Source organism: Patella vulgata, chromosome 7, assembly GCF_932274485.2.
Source record: "Patella vulgata chromosome 7, xgPatVulg1.2, whole genome shotgun sequence".
Classification (NCBI taxonomy): domain Eukaryota; kingdom Metazoa; phylum Mollusca; class Gastropoda; family Patellidae; genus Patella; species Patella vulgata.
Genome location: NC_065885.2, coordinates 11,717,728 through 11,738,871, shown reverse-complemented (window position 1 = coordinate 11,738,871; position 21,144 = coordinate 11,717,728). Strand labels below are relative to the sequence as shown.

Genomic DNA, 21,144 nt, shown 5'->3' with positions numbered 1-21,144 from the left:
AATAAAAGAACGATAACTATTTCTGTTAAACGTTTTTATAAAGGCTTCCATTCTTTTAACTTTAATTTGAAGTACCTAATGCACGTGCAAATGCAATAGACGACATCGTCAGCATTTTATTCTGTATTTTATTTCAAACATCAATAGACTGCTGGCATGAGGTCGGTGTATTTCCTCTCTGATTCGAATCCAAGTTACATGTCGTCATGTTGTTTTAGCATTGTATCATCACCACAAATCTTACCTCATTCTTTGATATTAAATCTCGGCTTTAACCTTCATCCCAAATCTTTTCAACAATTCTAGATGTGTCTATGAAAAAAAGATATCATTCCTAAAAGTAAATTTAAATTGTGCTATAAGAAAGAGTTTGCTATGTTCAAACTAAACCTCTGAGTCTGTGTATATTGGAACCGTTTTCTTTATTTTATTTTAAATTTCAGTCGACAATTCAAAATAAAAATTGTGGATTTTTTTTGTCAAATTCAAAGAGACATTATTAAACTCACCAAGAAATGAATCTATTAAATTTGGTATGATATATTCAAAATAAACTTCAATCACCTAAATGGATGGCCAGATTTGTCTCAAATGTTTCATACAATCTAATTCAATCTTATTAAAATACAGATCTAAATTTCGTTTGTTTTTTTATACTTTCGATGACTCACATGAAGATCTGACCGGTTGTAGCGATAGGTCGCATCAGGGGCTTTTGACCCTATGACGTCAGACATTTGATTAACCAATCAGCATTGATGTTACTAGTGGATTACCCACAGTTCCGTGTAAAACACGCCTAAAGCTTGCCGTAACAGACTGTTTCATTGCTTAATAGCTCACATCATTCAGAACACGTCAATGAGATCAACTCTTCCAGATCCTAGTGTAGTAAAGACAAGTAAAACGAAATTTTAAACTATAAAAACGAAACGAAATAGGATCTGTGTTTTAATCAGACTGAATCTAATTTGAATATTTCCTGTATAACTGTATAGTCACATTGCATCAAATCAAAAGTAATATATGATTTTTGTCCAGCTCTTGGAATCTATAGTTAATGAAATGGAGTTTATAATGCCATACTGTGCTGTGAAGGAAAATTTGCCCAGACATCAACTGAATTATAACTGCCAAGGGTTCTTTAACGTACACGCCAAATATCCTTCACAATTGAAATCCTTACACAGATTTATTTATAGAGTTTATAACGCATTCTTCAAAAGCGTGTCCGATTCGTAAACTGAACGTCAAAACGTCCTTTTCTTAGCAACTGCTGGGGATTTGTATCAGATTTTATATATATTACAATCAAATCTCCAATCTGTTTCAAAGAAGATTACGAAAGTCTTCTAATATCCCTGTAAAAGATGACTACCTTCAACACGTGACGTCTCATCACGCGGCGTCAATCGTTGTCTCAATGGCGCGTGCATTGTTTACATAAGACGTTACTGGTTTGGGCAGAATGGTGTCTTTTACTCATTTTAATACCCATTTACACTATATAGGAAATAATTTTTACCTACAAATACGTCAAACGTATTTATTTATTTTTCTAATACATAAAACAAATGTTTTAGAATTTAATTTGACGGAGGAAAAAAGCTAATATTTGTGGCTCATTAAGTCGCATCGATGTCATCCTTATCAGTGACTGTAGCGGCCTAGCCAATATTCACTGCTGATCAGTGTGTCAAATCTCATTTCAACATCGCCAAGGTAAGTGTTTGACCAATCACATCAAATCTATTTGTTTCCCAGCAAACGACGAAATCCTGAAAACCGGTATAATGTCACTTTAAAGATGAGAAGCAACATATTTTGATTTAATTATCAAAGGGAGGCTTCACGTGTCACACTGCACAGACCCACAGTCTATTAAATAGTTGATTGTTTTTTTGGGTTTTTGTTTTGTCTTTTTTGGTCGCTTTTTTTCCAATGATTACTGTAAAATCGTTTTCCGCCCACTTAAAACGAAATGAAAATAAAGTGAAACGAAACATGGCTAATATTCCTGATGGTGTAGTGCTCTGAAAAAATGGAGTAGTGCTCTGAAAAAATGGAGTAGTGCTCTGAAAAAAAAATGGCGTGGTGCTCTGAAAAAAAAAATGGTGTAGCGCTCTGAAAAAAATGGTGTCGTGCCCTGAAAAAGTAAGGTAGCGATGACTCCTGACGCTTTTGGTTGGTTGTACCCTTGTTACTGATAGAATTTAAGTTTTGATGTTGATGTGATGATAGAATTTGAATTATAATTTAAATATTATCGTAACAAAAGTGGTGAGTTATCTTCCTAGTAGTGCTGAGTTTTCATGCCAAACAAACGCTGGCATAGCCCAATAAACACCTATGTAAACTGCGCCAGAGTAGTCAATTTTAACACTATTTAGATGTCAAATGGATTTGTTTTCGGACAGTAAAGATGTGCATGGTCGTTGGGATGGGACAACAAATGTTAATACAAGTAGAGTATGTCGGAGATGGAATCCATAAAATAGCCATAAAAACCTCCACCCACCGAACGAACTCGCACCATTTCTTCTCTTTTTAAAGTCGCAAAACAAACTGAAAAATACAGGTTGAGTTATCGATATTATGTCCAGATCATCCGGTACCATTCGTTTATTTCTGTTATAATATGTTATCTATAAGCTTATTGATATGGCCTGTTTACAAATATTTTATGAAATTAAGATTTATGAAGAATCTGCTGTTAAAATACAAAGAGTGTGATAAACCGCTAGATATGTGAATATCACAGTTAAAAGGTTTGTTATAAATCTGTCTTCCCGCCAAATATCTTGATCGCATGTTTGTGTTACCATGGTGTTACTGTGTGTTAGCGGATTATCGGATTAACGGATATAGAGAAGCTCCACATCAACTCAGAATCTTAGTAGATGAAAACAGTGTTGTTTATTTTTCATTAAGACTAAAAGATAGGAGATGTTGACAGACTTATAACTGACAAAAACTCGTCATTGTTTCTGTAAAAACTGTAATACTATCGTTGTTATGGAAACAAATAAACCTGATTTCTTTTGTCTTTTTAAGACGGGATTTTACTTTTCCCACATTCCATTTGGAACGTGACGTCAATTTTTTGAGGAGCTCGCGAGTTGCCGTTAAAAAAAAGTTGTTCGTGCTGGGCGGGGGCTATCGTGGATGTTTATGTTTGTTTAAAAATCTAAGCGTAATACAGCTTTTAACATACTTTATGCAAGAGCTAAATCTGCCTATTGCAGTTCTTTCTTTAGGCCTGAAATGTTATCTAAATTATTAATTAGACATTAATTAACCTATCCAGACCATAATCAACTCTCGATGTCATCGCTAGCCTGATTAGGATCCGATTTGCTGCTCAACTTCCATTCATTATTTAATCTAAAAGTGGATAATCGGGACTATGTTTTTTTATCGTACCGACTTTAGTAATGATGATCGTGGCTAGGCCGAAAATTCAATCGCTAAATTCTGGGTTCATAGTGGATCAGTTTGAATGAAGTTTTAAGCAAATTGCCTTTACATTATTTAGTTTTTAACTATTATAGTGAGAACAGCCATCTTTTTATCTAATCTCCCATAATGCATCTTTAAATTGTTTTAATCAATCCCCGACCAGTTTTGTGTTAAAGATGCATTATCTAAGATTTAGATAAAGAGTTATCCAAAAATAGATAATGAAAAATTATACTGAACATTCCATTCAAATTACTTTATTCTGAGCGAAGTTATGACTGTTTGAAGATGTTACGTAAATTGTTTATTTTCGTAGCAATGGTAGGCCTATTTGACAATCGAGGTTAAGTCTCGATTATCCATTTTATATTTAAATTTTTAAATCTCACAGGTTTTTTACTCCATTTAAATCATGGTCTAGCGAGTCACGTGAATAAACGTCTAAATATTAATTTATATAACATTTGAAACCAAAATAAAGACACTCACTAGGTAAATTTTGTTTTTACATAATGCATATTTAAGATAATATTTTACACTTCCATATTTTAAAGAAATGAATGTGATTATACGTCTTGGTGCAAAACGGTGCCTCGGTGAGTATATTGTTGGCAATGCCCGACTACATTAGTCCGGTTTGTTCGGAAAAGTAAGACGCTAATTAAACATATTTCGTCCAATTTTCCAACACATTAGTATACGCAAAGCAAGATGACGAATTTTGCCTAAAGAATGTCTTTCCGTCTATAGCTTCATTTAACGGTGTGGTCTTCGGCTTTAATAGTAACCGGACGACTTGGCACACTTCTCTTTTTTACTTTTAAGCCTGTGATAGATATTTGTCCTGTGATTGAAATTTACGTGGCTAACAAATGTTGTTTTTTTTGTGATATTATTTTATTCTGTCCGGTTATATTTACTACATATATTTGGGTTATATACTATACCCCGATTCGAATCTAAACCTTGTTGAATTGCATAATAAAAGGGGGAAAAGGGCAATTTAAGATGAAGTATATTTAATAATTGTACTGAATGAATCTTCTTTGATTGGCATTTAGTAAGTGGACACATTAAACACAGGGTACAATTTTATGGATACACAATAATTGTGTATCTATAAAATTGTACCCTGTGTTACCGAATAAATGTTATGGCACGTATAATGGTAATATTGTCACCGATTTGACCAGAAATATCATTCTGGAATAAAAAGGGGAAAGCATTATTTTTTATTAACGAGTATTATAGACAAGTGTTCACAGGAAACCATGTGCCCTTTAAACCAACTCAGGTCCTTAATTGCATATTAAGCTGTGTAATAAATGTGACTTAAACATTACTGTTCTCTGTGGTCTAATCCCTTATTTATTTCGAAAGAGTTGTATTTCCATCCTCGTCCTTCACCTTCAAGGAAGTCTCAAGGTCGTTTAAGCAGTCGACTGAAGTTGAAGTTTAGTTCAGTGTTTCGGTTTGTTTTCTATTATACTCAGTACATCAAGAACCCTCCACCGTCTCCTGACAATAAAATTAATTCCAAATGCAAACGAAACTTGACATACGGTCATACACCATCAGATTAATCTCCAGGCCATTCATCTTGTAAATTCAATTTTAGTTTCCGTCTTCACGGTCTTGTCTGCTTGAACTTTGAAGTTCTTCATGATTGATCTTCGTTAGGTTTGAGTTTCAGTGCTCGGTCCGTTATTTTGTATAGACATGGCAACACAATGCCAGAATTTCCAGATATGCGAAGTTAATATGTCAAAAAAGTAGAATATAGGCTACCGTAGCCGCTATTGCCAGTAGAAACTACCTAGTTAGTACCTCAGAGTCTGCCTTAATAGGGGTCCTGTTTGTTGCTACCACTAGCTAAAACTGTATTTCATAGTCAATTTCCATCCCCAGATACGAAAATTACGCACAAAATCGTCTGGAGTTATAGCCACATTTCAGAACACAGCATGCCACAGGTCTGTGGTGTGATGGTTTATATTTATAAGGGCAACTTTGAACTTAATGCAATCTGACCGTTGTGAGATAGTGCCCTTATTAAACTGAAAATCAGGGATCATCTGAACAGTGATATAATTAAAACCTTCACTGATTAAGTATTTATAGGCATCTCGCAATAACACAGCTCTGTAAATGGTGAAGTCCCAGTTCAGTGTAGTAACAAAGTCTGTTCACATCAACCTTAGGCAAATTTCATTGCTGAATCACTGACAATAAGCACATTAATTTCATAAGAGTTCTAAATTTATTTCAGAAATGTTGTCAACTGCCCGAACGAGATGTTTGGGTATTTTAAGCCAGACATGTAACCGCCATCTTGTTCCTGTGGTGTTTGCTTCCTCCACCGCTGATGTGAAGCCATTTTATTATCAAGATATCTTACAACAGACCAAAACACCAGATGTACCCTGGAAAAAACTCTCAGGTAACTTACTGAATTGAACCATATGTTAGTCCCAAAATGACCTTGTTTGAGTCAAGTGGACATTAAACCGTGTTTGTCCCTCTCTCTCATTAATTTGGGTTGTGCAGAAAAGTAGGACCTTAAACCCCATTTTATTCATTCATTCCTTCAAAATCAATAAATACAAAGATATCAACCAAACCTGGTTGGCTATTTGAACTCAAATAAGAAACGGTATTAGGTGTTCTAGAAGTGATACGAATACCCTGTCAATTGCATGACACTGGTCACTGTTTGGCCGAATGGTTAACACGTGTGTGCTGTATCAAAGGTCTGTTATTGAGTCAACTGCCGTGGTTTTGATTCCCTGGTTGTACGTGACAAGGAGTAGGGTCACCTGTCCAACCTCGTGGGTTTTCTCTGGGTCCATCGGGTTCCTTCCACTGCTAAAGACCCCTACGCACAAGCGTATTATTGAAATAAAAATTTAATTGAACCATGTGTTAGTCCCAAAATGACCTAGTTTGTGTCAAGTGGATATCTCTCTCTCTCTCTGTCTCTCTCTCTCTCTCTCTCTGTAGAGTCCATTAAAGTCTTTTAAAAGTGTGAGCAAGTGCCTTACTCACTGAGCCACTGTGACTCCCTATTTGGACTAACAACCCTTGTTTATTTGATGTCAGAACACACGCTCATCTCTAGAAGCATCATAAACATATTTATAACATTATCTTCTCCTAAAATGGATTATGTTCATATATACATGTACATCAATATTTTTTCAGGAGATTTTGTGTCAACGTTTGATGTAAATGGTAAGAAAGTTTTAAAAGTTGCTCCGGATGCGTTAACATTACTGGCAGAGCATGCTATGGTTGATATCGCTCATTTACTACGCCCAGCTCACCTGCAGGTAAATATTATTTAATCCCCATTTTCACCTTCAGGTAAACTTTAATTACTCCACCCTGATTCCCTTCAAGTAAACATTAATTACTCCACCCTGGTTCCTCTAGGAAACTTTAATTACTCCACCCTACTTGTCTCCAGGAAACTTTGATTAATCCACCATGCTTCCCTTCAGGATACTTTAAATAATCCACCCTGCTTCCCTCCAGGAAACTTTAATTACTCCACCCGGCTTCCTCCAGGAAACTTTTAATTACTCCACCCTGCTTCCCTTCAGGAAGAATCTATTATCACTATATATCAATGGTTAATAATCTCTTGGTTAGGATTTTAAACAGTCTGTGCCTTCAAAAGATTTTACCCAACACTCATTGTTGGCACTGGCTTGTTTATAATGTCTGCTGAATCTTGTATAGTTTTCAAATCATCATATCTTTGTAAATACTGAAAAGAAATGAACCCCCTTTTGGACTGATACTGCTTTTGGAAACTCAACTTTCGCAATATCGTACTTCGCAAGAGATGGAAATTACCTAAACTGGCTATCAGAGACTTTAATAAATAAAATGTTGCTCTTGCTGTCATATTTTTCAGCAACTGGCAAAAATTCTAGATGATCCATCTGCTTCTAGTAATGACAAATTTGTGGCATTAGAATTATTGAAGAATGCAAACGTAGCTGCTGGTATGGTTCTACCTGGTTGCCAGGATACAGGAACAGCTATTTGTATGGGTAAGCAAAATGAAATGAAATCAGGTTTAGGATCCCTCTTTTCTGCAGTGAATGTGTTTAGGAAGATGGGAATATGCCATGCAGTGTGCTATCTATACTAGTATTTGTGACTGTTGTTTGTCTGTTTGTCTGTTCAGGGGGCTACACTAGGACTCTCCCGAGCCTGAAATTTGGTGTATAGGGTAGCTCGGACCGGGAAGTAACATAGGCTAGGTGGCCCTACTGCTTCTGGTTTATGAGGCACATCCCCCCCCCTTAATATATATTGGACCATTGGATAGTAAAACCCATCTAATTGATCATTGGTCTTTGTCCTTATATATATGACACTGTTTGCAGTCCACTGTTTGCAGACCAGGTCATTTCTGGACTAACCGATGGTACAATTTTATTTCAATAATTTGCTTGAAATGGGAGGATCCCACCAGGTTAGGCATGCAACCCTCCTCACATGTCACATACAAACTTGAGATCGAAACCACGACCCAAACAAAAATAAAGTTTATAGTTGTTTATTTTATTAATTAACAGGTAAAAAAGGTCAATATGTATGGACAGAAGGTCAGGATGAAGAAGCGATATCAAGGGGTATATACAATACCTACACTAGAAAAAACTTAAGATATTCACAGGTAATTATACTATAGACTGTGATACGATTACTTTAGACTATGATACGATTACTTTAGACTGTGGTATGATTAGCATAGACTATGATAGGATTAATATAGACTATGATAGACTATGATAATTATTATACTCAAACGTATTATACACAATATATATTACCTACACTAGTATAATTATTGTACTCAAACGTACTATACACAATACCCACACCAGTAAACGAGGGACGAAGGCCAGGAAATGTTCAACGTTTCGTCGTTCTGCTGGGAAGAAAACTGAGGTCCCATGTACAAATAGGATGTTAAACCCCCTTTCATCTATTGTAAGAATGAATGAATGAAGTAGGGTTTAAAGGTCACCGGAAAAGGTTCATAAATTTTTTAAATAAAGCAGGTAATTATGTCAACATATCCTTTCCATAAGTATAACACGAACCCGAATGTCAATATTACCTGCAACAGGTAAATTTCAACGTTAGCAATTTCTGCCATTCTCCGTGGGTAGTCGTAACTTTCCGTAAATGTGACGTCATTTTAGTCCTTCAGCTCATATTCTAGTCTATATTTCTATGTGCAGAAGGACTAAAATGACGTCACGGATTGCTTATTGACGGAAATTTCCGACTACCGACGGAGAACGGCGGAAATTACTAATGTTGAAATTTACCTTTTGCAGGTAATATTGACGTTCGGGCTAGGGTTATACTTATGGAAAGGATATGTTGACATAATTACTTGTATTATTTAAAAAAAAATTGATGCTTTTCAGGTGACCTTTAATGTCCTTCTTTTCTGCATTATAGTAATAGTAGATTATAGTAATAGTAGATTATAGTAATAGTAGATTATAGTAATAGTAGATTATATAGTAATAGTAGATTATATAGTAATAGTAGATTATAGTAATAGTAGATTATAGTAATAGTAGATTATATAGTAATAGTAGATTATAGTAATAGTAGATTATATAGTAATAGTAGATTATATAGTAATAATAGATTATAGTAATAGTAGATTATAGTAATAGTAGTAGATTATAGTAATAGTAGATTATAGTAATAGTAGATTATAGTAATAGTAGATTATAAATGTCCAGTATAGGATTTTATATAATTATGTGATTATTGTATTTTTCAGGTAGCCCCGTTGGATATGTATCAGGAAGTCAATACCAAGACTAATTTACCTGCTCAGATAGAAATATACGCCACTAATTCCAGTCAATATGACTTCCTCTTCATAGCTAAAGGTGGAGGTTCCGCCAATAAAACATTTCTTTTTCAAAAAACTAAAGCTGTTTTAAATCCTGAAAAACTTCTCGCTTTTGTTAACGAAAAAATCAAGGTAAGTTGGAACATAGTAGACTGATTACAACAAGAGGATGGGGCTAATTAGGGTTTTTTCATTCAGAACCTTTGATAACACTTCCTATTGTGAAATAGCATGGTATAGGGTTTAAGGTCTCATCAACACCAATGTGATTAAAACACAGATCCTGTTTCGTTTCTTTTTTTTATAGTTAAAAATTTTGTTTTACCTGTCTTTACTACACTAGGGTCTGGAAGAGTTGTTGTATAACCTGTGTTCTGGTTGATGTGAGGGATTAGCCAATGAAATGGTCTGTTACAGCGAGTTTTTGGGTAACCCACTAGAAACATCAATGCTGATTGGTTAATCAAATGTCTGATGTCATAGGGTCAAAAGTCGCTTCTATGACCTCTGACGCGACCGTCCACTACACCCAGTCAGATCTTCGTGTAGTAGGGGCTATCGAAAATATAAAAAAAACAAAACGAAATATAGATCTGTATTTTAATCAGATTGCATCAACACTATACGTCAACCATATGTGTGGAAAGATTTGTGACATGTGACATTTATGGAGGAAGCAATTCTGTGGAATATAAATACTGTTTATTACTAATAGACCAGTAGTCTTTATCAATTAGAAACATCACTCAGTAATAAACGGTAATGTTATTCAATAGACTAGGATTATCCACTGGTAGTCTTTATCAAGTAGAAACATCGCTCAGTAATAAACAATAATGTTATTCAATAGACTAGGATTATCCACTGGTAGTCTTTATCAAGTAGAAACATCGCTCAGTAATAAACAGTATTCCATATACTAGGATTATCTACCTGTAGTCTTTACTAGTAGAAACATTGCTCAGTATAAGTAACAAGTAATTGTATTCAATAGACTAGGATTATCTACCGTTAGTCGTTACAAGTAAAAACATCGCTCAGTAATAAACAGTAATTGTATTCATTAGAATTGTGTCCTTTGTGTTTCCAGTCAAATTACTAATGACATTGAAACTGCTACAGATAGTATAGAGACATTCAATTAATTAGGTATGATTAGATAAAGAGCTGGCAGTTCTTACTATAATAGTAAAAATTGATAATGAAAAGTGAATATACTGAAATTTTCAGTCAATTATTTCATTCTGAGTCTTGTTATTGGCAATACAATGACAGTGTAGCCTCGATTGTCATTGCTACCATTGTTATGATAATAAACAAAGTCTCGATTATCCATTTTTATGGTAAATCATCAACCGCAAAACATATTTGAATTAACTTAATATCAGAGCCATCCGATGGCATCAAGAGTTAATAATGGTCTAGATAGGTTAATTAATGTCTTATTAATAATTTATATAACATTTAATACCTAAAGAAAGACCTGCTATAGGCAGATTTAACTCTTGCATAATGCCTGTTATTATATATTATATTAAGAATGTTGTTTGTATTTTCAGACGTTGGGTACAGCGGCATGTCCCCCATACCATTTAGCTTTCGTTGTTGGTGGAACATCAGCAGAGTTTAATCTAAAAACTGTTAAATTAGCTTCCACTAAATATTTAGATAATCTACCTACTTCAGGTAGGACATCTACTTATTAACGGTATAATTACAATATAATCAAGACTACATTTATGATTATAGTCCCAAGGTTAGACAATCCATTGGTTACACAGTTCTATGCTGACACTTTTTCTGTACTATGGTTAAACAATCCTAGGTTAGACAATCCATTGATTATACAGTCCATGCATGATTACACGGTTACAGTCCCATGGTTACACTGTCCCATGGTTACACAGTCTCATGGTTACACATTTACATCCCATGGTTGCACAGTACATTGGTTACATATTTATGTTGCCATGGTTACACATTTGTTACCATGGTTACACATTTATGTTACCATGGTTACACATTTATGTTACCACGGTTACACATGTATGTTACCATGGTTACACATTTATGTTGCCATGGTTACACATTTCTGTTACCATCACATGGTTACACATTTATGGTCCCATTGTTGCACAGTACATTGGTTACACATTAACAGGCTCATGGTTACACATTTACGTCCAGGGTTGAACGATTGTATGGATTGGTTGTATCGTGTAAACGCCACTTTAGTTTACAAGTAAAAAAGCAAACTTAACAATAACATGATTTGTTACGGATAGCCACTATTCCTGATTTTAGGGTAATAGATGATCTTATTTATGGTGCAGTGTATCTTTAAGTGTGATTTAATGATGATATCTTTAATATGAAATCAAAAGCTTATATAACGTTAATTGGATGATATATGTATATATTACCAGGTAATGAACATGGTCAAGCTTTCCGTGATCCAGATCTGGAAGCTGAGATCCATAAATTAACACAAACAATGGGAATTGGTGCTCAGTTTGGTGGTAAATATTTCTGTCATGATGTACGTGTTGTTAGATTACCGAGACATGGAGCTTCCTGTCCTGTTGGTATCGGTGTCTCTTGTTCGGCTGATAGACAGGTATGTTTATAATGTCTGCTGATAGACAGTTATGATTATAATGTGGTGGGACTGACACTAAAGTCTTCCATTACCACAAGCTGAGATAATGGGACTGTAGTCTTCCATTACCAGAAGCTGAGATAATGGGACTGAAGTCTTCTATTACCACAAGCAGAACTGATGGGGCTGAAGTCTTCTATTACCACAAGCAGAACTGATGGGACTGAAGTCTTCCATTATATATAACATTATTTTGAATAATTGATTAAAATTATAAATGTCATGTAGAGGGTATTTGAGAGTAAAATCATACTTGAAATGTTTTTGTGTACATGTATCTATAATTATACTATTTCAGGCATATGGTAAGATAACAGAAGAAGGTGTATTTTTAGAACAGTTAGAGACGAATCCTGGTCAGTATTTACCTGAAGTTGAAGATAAAGATCTTGGTGGCAATGTCATCCAGGTATCAATTATTACTAATATTTCTAATTCCAACATGGAGTAATAGGTAGTCTTATACTCACCGAGCAACAGTGGCTCCCGGGCACAAATTGGGGAACCAGGCAGTTATTATATTTCTTGCAATAAAGAAAGCGAGAGAAGTGGGGTTTAACATACACTCGACACAAACTAGGTCATTCCGGAAACAACATATGGTTCACTTTTATTTCAATAATTCGCTTGCGCGTAGGGGTCTTTAGCAATGGAAGAAAACTGGAGGACCCGAGGAAAAAAACCCACGAGGTTGGACAGGTGACCCGACTCCTTGCCATGTACAGCCGTGGAATCGAAACCACGGCAGTTGACTCAATGACGGATCTTATGATAGAACACGCACGCTATAACCATTCGGCCTTCCCCCCCCCCCCCATAATGGTGTAGAGATAGAACATGTTGGTTGGCTTATAGTCACTGATTGTTATTTGAATTTTTCGGACAATGTATAATTGTTCATGACTTAATCCACGCTAACATCTACTCAAATAGATTTTTTAAAATTTTAATTAAGAAAACAAAATATCGGGATCATCTCCTGGATTGGATTTAATCGATTAAAAAGAGGCCCATCAAAATGATTTCAGCGAAATTCATAGGCGACAATGGCTTGCGTTGATTATATCCTATAATTGTCTGCAGTTGATACTGACTGTTGATAATGTTTCAATTCACCATCATATCTGTGTTAATACTGGATGACAAGGACAGCTGTCTAGTCGATCGGATGGAACAAAAAAACGAGGTCCCATGTATACATTGGCATGCACGTAAAAGATCCCGATAGTATTTATTACGCATGCTCTCCAGATAAGAATATGGCGTCACCGTTTGACATGACTTGTGGAATATGTCTAGCCTGTCAAAGACTTTGGATGATATTGAGTTAGAGACTTTGCTACTTTAACTTAGTGATGTATATTGGATATATTTCTACTGTAGGTAAATTTAAATGAACCAATGGACCAAGTATTAAAACAGTTAAACCAGTATCCTATTAAAACAAGATTGAGTTTAACAGGGACATTAGTCGTAGCTAGAGATATAGCTCATGCTAAATTGAAGGAGAGACTGGACAATGGTGAACCAATGCCACAATATATGAAAGATCATCCAGTGTATTATGCTGGACCAGCTAAAACACCAGAGGTAAGTAAAAGTTGTTTGTTATGTTGCTGCCATCATGGTTTCTAAATAAAGGGAAGTAATTCCAACTCAATCACTCCACAGCTACAGGCCACAAATGGAAAAAGAGAGATAGAAATGGGGTTTAATGTCCACTAGACATAAACTAAGTGGTCATTTTGGGACTAACATATGTTTCAATCCTATTTCAATAATTCACTTGCGCGTCGGGGTATTTAGCAGTGGGAGGAAAAAGGAGGACCCAGTGAAACCCCACGAGGTTGGACAGGCAACCCTACTCCTTTTTATGTACAAGCGAGGAATTGAAACCACACCACTTGACTCAACTGACAGACCTTCTGATCCAATGCGCACGTGTTAACCATTTGGCCACCCAACTCCCCACAATGGAAGATTACAAATCATATTCTAATATACAGGATCAATTTTTTATTTCTCCTAATTCTCGTCTGTGATATCACTACTTTGGAAGCAAACCTGTCAGTCAATTACCACAGAGGCTGATGAAGAAAAATGTGTCTGGCTGTCGTTGTTAGGAAAGCATAAAAAAAATGGAGAGGTGTGTGCACCTTGTCGTTATGATCCCTTGGCTGTTAAAATTTAAAGAATATTTTTATTAAATAATTTTTAATGTTTCTTATTAGGGGTATGCTAGTGGATCATTTGGACCAACTACAGCAGGTAGAATGGATTCGTATGTAGGAGAATTCCAGGCAGCCGGTGGCAGTAAGATTATGTTAGCTAAAGGAAATCGTAGTAAACAGGTAGGATGTTGAATATTTTGATATAAGACTCACATGTTAACTATAATACTTAATAAAAGTCTCTAAGTGTGTAATTTCCATTTTTCAGAAAATATCAAGTTTTCCATGGCTTAATCCATGTCATCCTTCCAACCTTGTGGGTTTTCTCCGGGGCCTCCGGTTTTCTCCGGGGCCTCCGGTTTCCTCCCACTGCTAAAGACCCCTATGCTCAAGCGAATTATGTAAATAAAATTAAACCATATGTTAGTTCCGAAATGACCTAGTTTGTGTCGTGTGGACGTTAAACCCCATTTCTTTCTCTCTCTCCATGTCATCCTAGGTATCCCCCCCTGATATCATTCCGTTCTATTCCACTATACCCTTTGTTGCACTCAATGAATGTTTAATCTTATAAGTCAAGATGAAATGTGTAACATATGATATAATCCTTAAGTGGCATTTAGCAATTGGAAACATAACAAAACTGACACAGTTATATAGGACAACAATCACTGGTTTATTATACACAAGCACAACGTTTCAATAAGTATTCTCTTATCGTTATCAAGCACAATGACATTTAGTAAACTTGACCGTCAAGTTTACTAAATGTCATTGTGCTTGATAACGATAAGAGAATACATATCGAAACGTTGTGCTTGTGTATAATAAACCAGTGATTGTTGTCCCATATAACTGTGTCAGTTTTGTTTTTTTTAACATATGATATGTTTGTTATTAATTATGTTGTCTAGGTTACCAAGGCTTGTAAAGAACATGGAGGATTTTATTTAGGTTCTATTGGAGGTCCAGCGGCCATATTAGCTCAGAATTGTATTAAAAATGTAGAAGTTTTAGAATATCCAGAATTAGGTAATTACTTGTACTATTTATGTGTAGTTTAATGGTCGAGTGCGAGACATTAAGTAATATATTGATATTGCACGAGTGCGTCAGCACAAGGGCTACATCTATATATTACACAATTTCAATGAAATACGTCATGCGGTTCCAATATTTCAACTAGTATAATGTACGGTTGGTACATTGCCATACCATTATTTGAAATAATGGTGCCAACATCAAAGGATGACGTCACATCTGTATTTTAAATGTGAATTAGTAATATCCGCTTTAATTAGACACCAAAGGATCCAATTTTTGAATATATCTTGCTAATCTCTGATGTACAAAATATTGAAATAGAAGTCCTAAAATTGAATTGTCAATGCTTTGATGTATTTATGTAATTATTATTTTAAAATTTTGTTGTTACAGGTATGGAAGCCATTTGGAAAGTTGATGTAGAAAATTTCCCAGCTTTCATTGTGGTTGATGATAAGGGAAACGACTTCTTTAAAGAGTGGCAGGTGGAATAAAATATCTATCCTTCGGTATATTTCTATTCGATTTAAAAAAAACATTATGGAAAAAGTTGTGGTGTATTTAAATGTAGTCAAGCATAGACAATATCAGTTGAAATTTTCACTCGAGAAGAACAGTAAAATTATGCAGTTAATGTGAACAGGTTGCTTCTGGAGTTCCCGTAATTATCAATCTGATTACAATACAGATCTATATTTTGTTTCGTTTTGTTTTTTTATACTTTCGATGGCCTACACTACATGAAGATCTGATTAGTTGTTTTGGGAGGTCGCGTCAGAGGTCATACGAGCTGCCTTTGACGTCAAAAAATTTGATTAACCAATGAGTATTAATGTTTCTAGTGGATTACCCACAGTTCTGTGCACCACACGCCGAAAGCTCTCCGTAACAGACTGTTTCATTGCCTAATCCCTCACATCATTCAGAACACGTCAATAACAACAACTCTGCCAGATTCTAGTATAGTAAAGACAAGTATTTGATATAACTATCAGCTTGATGGGCCTAATATATTTTGAAATTCTAAAAAAAAAATCTGAAGTGACTTCTCTGTATGGGATTAAAAATAAGATTGTGTTTAAAGATGGATTTCCGATTTTATGGTTTGTAGATTTGAAATTAGTGAAATCTAATTAAGACAGAAATGTTGAAGTATCTGTTTATTGTAGTAATCTGAATACTACATTAGGGTTTCAGTGTAATGCTGATATATATACTACCCCTGTTGGAGCGAGACCCTATCAAGATAAAAATGTATTACTATTAGGGTCCAAATATATACTACCCTTGATGGAGTGAGACCCTATTGAGATAAAAATGTATTAGGGTCCACATACTGCTTGTGTTGGAGCGAGACCCTATTAAGATAAAAATGTATTAGGGTCCACATACTACTCGTGTTGGAGTGAGACCCTATTAAGATAAAAATGTATTAGGGTCCACATACTACTCGTGTTGGAGTGAGACCCTATTAAGATAAAAATGTATTAGGGTCCACATACAACTCGTGTTGGAGTGAGACCCTATTAAGATAAAAATGTATTAGGGTCCACATACTACTTGTGTTGGAGCGAGACCCTATTAAGATAAAAATGTATTAGGGTCCACATACTACTCTGTTGGAGTGAGACCCTATTAAGATAAAAATGATTAGAGTATGTAACTATTGTATATATAAAGGCAAATTTTGTTTAGGATGCAGCCAGCAATTAATTTATTTTATTTTAAAGTTTATTACTTAATGCCAGGGGGGGCCACTATCTTATCTGGGCAGATAACTCTATATCAGTGATTCTCAACCAGTGTGCCGCGAAATTTTGAACAGCACACTAAGAATATTTCTCATTAAAGAAGCCAGCTATTTGACTGATGAAATTCGAAACACTGCAATAAAGCAAATTCATAGCTGTGTTTTTCTTTATTTAGTTTGAGTCATTCTATGTTTCTATGACTAGTCTGTGTCTACAGTCCTATGCCGTCTATGACTTGCCATGTTTTTATTTTGCAAAATTCAAATATTTTTCATATATATTTAGCCAGGTGTGCTGCCATTTTTTTTTTCATGTGTTCCAAGGTGTGCCGTTCGCAAAGAAAGGTTGAGAACCACTGCTCTATATGATAATTAAGAGTGGGTACAGTATAATATATGTCTAACTTGATACTAGTATACATGTATGTCTTTGTAATAGAGGATGATAAAATGAATGTGGTGTTAAACCCAATCTGATTAAAACACAGATCCAATTTCATTTCGTTTTTATAGTTCAAAATTTCGATTTTACTTGTCTTTACTAAACTTGGATCGGCAAGCGTTGTTATTTAACTTGTGTTCTGCTTGAAATGAGGGGTCAGCCAATCCAATGGTCTGTCGAATCGATCGTTTGACCTTTTTTGCGCGGAACTGTGGGTAGACATTAGCGGCAATAGAAATCAAAACAAAGCAAAAGTAGATAAAAAATACATGGCGGTCGCTAATTGGTTAATCGAATGACTGACGTAATTGGGTCAAATGTCGCTTGCTTGGTACCTGACGTCATAGAACGTGAACTCCCATTATAACTTGTTAGATCTACATGTAGTGTAAACCATCGAGAGTATAAAAAACGAAACGAAATATAGATCTGTATTTTAATTAGATTGCTGTTAAACCTTAAAATATTTATAATCATGAATTATATAACATTGTACATAATTTTGTATATGATGCGTTGAAATATACAATAAATTATATATCATTGTATAATATGTGTTAAACATTACAATAAAAATAATATTGCGGATATCATGTAAAAACATCTTCGATCTGATTATCTCTACTAGCATTTGAATTTTAGTCCTAGCCTCGATTATCATCAAATGAGATTCAAATCCAGTGAAAATCGATTTAAAACAAACATTATGGAAAAAGTTGTGGTGTATTTAAGTGTAGTCAAGCATAGGCAATATCAGTTGAAATTTTCACTCGAGAAGAAGAGTAAAATAATGCAGTTAATGTGAACAGGTTGCTTCTGGAGTTCCCGTAATTATCAATCTGATTACAATACAGATCTATATTTTGTTTCGTTGTTTTTTTATACTTTCGATGGCTTACACTACATGAAGATCTGATTAGTTGTTTTGGGAGGTCGCGTCAGAGGTCATACGAGCGGCCTTTGACGTCAAAAAATTTGATTAACCAATGAGTATTAATGTTTCTAGTGGATTACCCACAGTTCTGTGCACCACACGCCGAAAGCTCTCCGTAACAGACTGTTTCATTGCCTAATCCCTCACATCATTCAGAACACGTCAATAACAACAACTCTGCCAGATTCTAGTATAGTAAAGACAAGTATTTGATATAACTATCAGCTTGATGGGCCTAATATATTTTGAAATTCTAAAAACAAAATCTGAAGTGACTTCTCTGTATGGAATTAAAAATAAGATTGTGTTTAAAGATGGATTTCCGATTTTATGGTTTGTAGATTTGAAATTAGTGAAATCTAATTAAGACAGAAATGTTGAAGTATCTGTTTATTGTAGTAATCTGAATACTACATTAGGGTTTCAGTGTAATGCTGATATATATACTACCCCTGTTGGAGCGAGACCCTTTCAAGATAAAAATGTATTACTATTAGGGTCCAAATATATACTACCCTTGATGGAGTGAGACCCTATTGAGATAAAAATGTATTAGGGTCCACACATACTGCTTGTGTTGGAGCGAGACCCTATTAAGATAAAAATGTATTAGGGTCCACATACTACTCGTGTTGGAGTGAGACCCTATTAAGATAAAAATGTATTAGGGTCCACATACTACTCGTGTTGGAGTGAGACCCTATTAAGATAAAAATGTATTAGGGTCCACATACTACTTGTGTTGGAGCGAGACCCTATTAAAATAAAAATGTATTTGGGTCCACATACTACTCTGTTGGAGTGAGACCCTATTAAGATAAAAATGATTCGAGTATGTAACTATTGTATATATAAAGGCAAATTTTGTTTAGGATGCAGCCAGCAATTAATTTATTTTATTTTAAAGTTTATTACTTAATGCCAGGGGGGGCCACTATCTTATCTGGGCAGATAACTCTATATCAGTGATTCTCAACCAGTGTGCCGCGAAATTTTGAACAGCACACTAAGAATATTTCTCATTAAAGAAGCCAGCTATTTGACTGATGAAATTCGAAACACTGTAATAAAGCAAATTCATAGCTGTGTTTTTCTTTATTTAGTTTGAGTCATTCTATGTTTCTATGACTAGTCTGTGTCTACAGTCCTATGCCGTCTATGACTTGCCATGTTTTTATTTTGCAAAATTCAAATATTTTTCATATATATTTAGCCAGGTGTGCTGCCATTTTTTTTTTCATGTGTTCCAAGGTGTGCCGTTCGCAAAGAAAGGTTGAGAACCACTGCTCTATATGATAATTAAGAGTGGGTACAGTATAATATATGTCTAACTTGATACTAGTATACATGTATGTCTTTGTAATAGAGGATGATAAAATGAATGTGATGTTAAACCCAATCTGATTAAAACACAGATCCAATTTCGTTTCGTTTTTATAGTTCAAAATTTCGATTTTACTTGTCTTTACTACACTTGGATCGGCAAGCATTGTTATTTAACTCGTGTTCTGCTTGAAATGAGGGGTCAGCCAATCAAATGGTCTGTCGAATCGATCGTTTGACCTTTTTTGCGCGGAACTGTGGGTAGACATTAGCGGCAATAGAAATCAAAACAAAGCAAAAGTAGATAAAAAATACATGGCGGTTGGTAATTGGTTAATCGAATGACTGACGTAATTGGGTCAAATGTCGCTTGCTTGGTACCTAACGTCATAGAAAGTGAACTCCCATTATAACTTGTTAGATCTACATGTAGTGTAAACCATCGAGAGTATAAAAAACGAAACGAAATATAGATCTGTATTTTAATTAGATTGCTGTTAAACCTTAAAATATTTATAATCATGAATTATATAACATTGTACATAATTTTGTATATGATGCGTTGAAATATACAATAAATTATATATCATTGTATAATATGTGTTCAACATTACAATAAAAATAATATTGCAGATATCATGTAAAAACATCTTCGATCTGATTATCTCGTAAAAACGATAATTTATTAGGGAGACAAATTTTCCATCAAGTAAAATGGTTGGATGAAACCCAAGACTAGCAACAAATGGCTATACAGATCGAAATGGGTTCACAATTAGGAACTTTTGCAACAAATACCAATTTCATAAAATTTAGTCCCAAAGGGTGCCCACATTCTTCATATTTATATCCAAGACTTGTATGTATTAGACCACCCATGACCAATTCTCCCAAACCACTTCCAAACTACTCTTTAAAGTCGGACACATATTTCCATAGAGATAAGTCTAACCTTAAAGGCTTGATACAGACATGGGGTATAGCATCAACCCATTAGTCAATGCCCTTCTCGGTTTGGAGCAGAAAAGTAAAAGGACTAAACCCCCTTTCATTATTGGTTGAATAATATTTACAAACAGTAGAAATGAAATGGGGTTTAACGTCTGACTATTCTGTTCCGAACTGGGCTAATGAAGACGAACTGGGCTAATGAAGACGGGCATACGACATACAGTGCTATGAGGGAAATTTTGCCCGGACAGCGGCACTACGGCCTACTCTTATATCATATTCCACCTGTCAAGGGATCTTTTACGTGCACGCCAATGTGTACACAGGACCTCGGTTTCCAGTCCCATCCGAACGACTAGACAGCTGTCTACTGACAAGGGGGAACCACGCCGGAAAATCTGGATGAACTTTCTCGGCCAATGCAGGGATCGAAAACCCGACCTCCAGGCTAGCGAGCCAGCGTCTTACCCACTTAGCCACCGTGATCCCCTTACAAACAGTAAAATACCAGTATA

General features: G+C 35.2%; 1 protein-coding gene across 1 annotated transcript; it reads left to right on the top strand.

The window, feature by feature from the left end:
• Window positions 1-4,844: 4,844 nt before the first annotated feature.
• On the top strand, window positions 4,845-20,275 carry LOC126827319 (fumarate hydratase class I, aerobic). Its single transcript, XM_050556600.2, has 13 exons — window positions 4,845-4,930; window positions 5,729-5,899; window positions 6,661-6,788; window positions 7,379-7,517; window positions 8,049-8,149; window positions 9,281-9,487; window positions 10,915-11,041; window positions 11,782-11,972; window positions 12,313-12,423; window positions 13,398-13,604; window positions 14,246-14,365; window positions 15,100-15,217; window positions 15,623-20,275. The coding sequence occupies exons 2-13, from the start codon at window positions 5,731-5,733 to the stop codon at window positions 15,721-15,723; spliced, it is 1,719 nt and encodes a 572-aa protein (XP_050412557.1). The 5' UTR covers window positions 4,845-4,930; window positions 5,729-5,730; the 3' UTR covers window positions 15,724-20,275.
• Window positions 20,276-21,144: the final 869 nt, after the last annotated feature.